The sequence below is a fragment of the Ursus arctos genome, unplaced genomic scaffold, assembly GCF_023065955.2.
Source record: "Ursus arctos isolate Adak ecotype North America unplaced genomic scaffold, UrsArc2.0 scaffold_5, whole genome shotgun sequence".
Classification (NCBI taxonomy): domain Eukaryota; kingdom Metazoa; phylum Chordata; class Mammalia; order Carnivora; family Ursidae; genus Ursus; species Ursus arctos.
This window is the reverse complement of record NW_026623067.1, coordinates 11,264,575-11,266,705: the sequence shown is the minus strand read 5'-3', so window position 1 is coordinate 11,266,705 and position 2,131 is coordinate 11,264,575. Positions and strand designations below refer to the sequence as shown.

Genomic DNA, 2,131 nt, shown 5'->3' with positions numbered 1-2,131 from the left:
AGAGCAAGGTGCCTGCTGATGTTAGGGTCCTCCTCTGCCACAGAGACTGGGAGATAAGGGCACTACCTTCTTTGATGATTCCATTTCAAAGAGATGGATCCTAGGTCCTTGAGAAAGACATTCTGGGCCAGAAAGCTGGCAAGAAGTTTACTTAGCTTTTAAAAGGTTTAGAGACCTTGGAGCAAAAGGAGCTTACAATGATAAGTTTTCTAAAGCAAATGTTCTGAGAAAAGAGGGGAGAGTCACTTCTCTTTTTAAAAATTTGCATTTGTCCTTACACCTCTCACCCCCTTTCTCTCCTCCTTTCTCTTCCTTGTCCCCCAATACTTCACCTCCCCTCTTAAATCTACATCTTCCTTCTACAGCTACTCACCTGCCATTTACGCCCCTTCTCTCTGTCCCTTGCATTCTCTGGCTCCCTGGTGTTTCAGAGAAGTAAGGATCAAATCGTGCTATTTTTCTGAGCACAGATGAGAAACAAATGGATTTTCACCGCAGGAGGAATGGGTGGGGCCATGTCAGAGGGCTGGGTTCTATTTTTAGAAGAAACAGGATATGGGTATTTGGAGATGCTAGATGAGTAGTTTCATCGGTTTGCTCTTTTGTTTGTTCTCAGGGTCTTGGCCATGGAACTCTGGAACCACACCTTCCTATCAGACTTCATCCTTTTGGGCCTGTTCAGCTACTCCACAAATGATTTATTCCTTTTTTCCCTTGTCCTTCTGGCTTCTGCTGTGGCCCTACTTGGGAACAGCCTCTTCCTCCTGCTCATCCAGGCCAACAGGCACCTGCACACCCCAATGTACTTTTTCCTCAGCCAGCTCTCCATCATGGACCTGATACTGATGAGCACAGTGGTGCCCAAGATGGCAGTCAATCTTCTGTCAGGCCATAAGTCCATATCTTGGGGAGCCTGTGCCACTCAGATCTTCCTAGTGGTCATGGTCGGAGGAGCAGAGTGCTTCCTCTTGGCAGTCATGGCCTATGACCGGTATGCGGCAGTCTGCCACCCTCTGCGGTATCCTGTGCTCATGAACTGGAAGGCTTGCTCTCTCCTGACCATGGCATCCTGGATGGTTGGAGTGTCCGACAGTGTGATTGATGTGAGTGTGGTCTTCAGTTTCCTTTACTGTGGCTCTCTGGAGGTGGACCACTTCTTCTGTGAGGTCCCTGCCCTGCTGCGTCTCTCCTGTGCTGACACCTCACTCTTTGAGGATCTCATCTATGCTTGCTGTGTGGTCATGCTGCTGTTGCCCCTTGTGGTCATTGTGGCTTCCTATACCCGGGTCCTCACAACTGTCATTAGGATGCCTTCCACAGAGGGGAAACAGAAGGCTCTGACCACTTGCTCATCCCACTTGGCTGTGGTGGGCCTCTACTATGGAGGAACCATGTTTAGCTACATGCAGCAGGCCTCCAGTAGGACACCAGTGGGAGACCGAGCCACCTCCATCTTCTACACCATCCTCACTCCAATGCTCAACCCACTCATTTACAGCCTGAGGAACAGGGAGATAAAAAGGGCCCTGAGGAAGATTCTGGACAGATGGGGAGTATAGGCATGTCTGCCCTTCTGAGGTTTCCTGTCTTGGTCTGCCCTTTCCTCTGCAAACTCAGGCCCTCTTGTGGCTCCTCTTCTTCCTCTGTACTCATTGGGCCTATCTGGCTGGTTGGGGTAAGCCTGTGAGCTGAGTAATCAGAAAATCATTTGGATGGAAGATGTCAGGGTAACAGATGGTACGTGACCAGTTGCATAATGAATCTTTCCCCACATTGAGCCATCACTATTTCCATGGAATGAAGGCCCATAGATGCATTAGTTCCATTCTCCCTACTTCATTCTGAGTTGCATGTTGAAAGTGAGCGAGGAGGGGGAACCAATTCAGAACTCACTTGTGCACTGAAATGTAGTACATTGTGCTAGAGTCTGGCATAGAGGAGCTGTGCTACTTTGGGCAAGGTTATTTCTCTCTCTGTTCTTCCATTTGTGTTCTGTACTATCATAGCTACCAGGAAAGTAAGTCCAACATTTTTTACACTATTTATTGGTTTACAAACTCCATTTCTGTGTATCCTATGTTATTAAGCAACATAAAGATTTTTGTGCCTTCTTGCAATTGTGCTTTACATA

The 2,131-nt window shown here is 47.8% G+C and overlaps 1 protein-coding gene across 1 annotated transcript; it reads left to right on the top strand.

Moving 5' to 3' along the window:
• Nucleotides 1–626: 626 nt before the first annotated feature.
• Nucleotides 627–1,559, top strand: LOC113249562 (olfactory receptor 2M3-like). Its single transcript, XM_026491030.3, has one exon. The coding sequence runs from the start codon at nucleotides 627–629 to the stop codon at nucleotides 1,557–1,559; it is 933 nt and encodes a 310-aa protein (XP_026346815.2).
• The last annotated feature ends 572 nt before the right edge of the window (nucleotides 1,560–2,131 follow it).

Coding starts and splice junctions, on each gene's coding strand:
- LOC113249562 (XM_026491030.3), top strand. CDS start 627: ATGGAACTCTGGAACCACACCTTCCTATCAGACTTCATCCTTTTGGGC.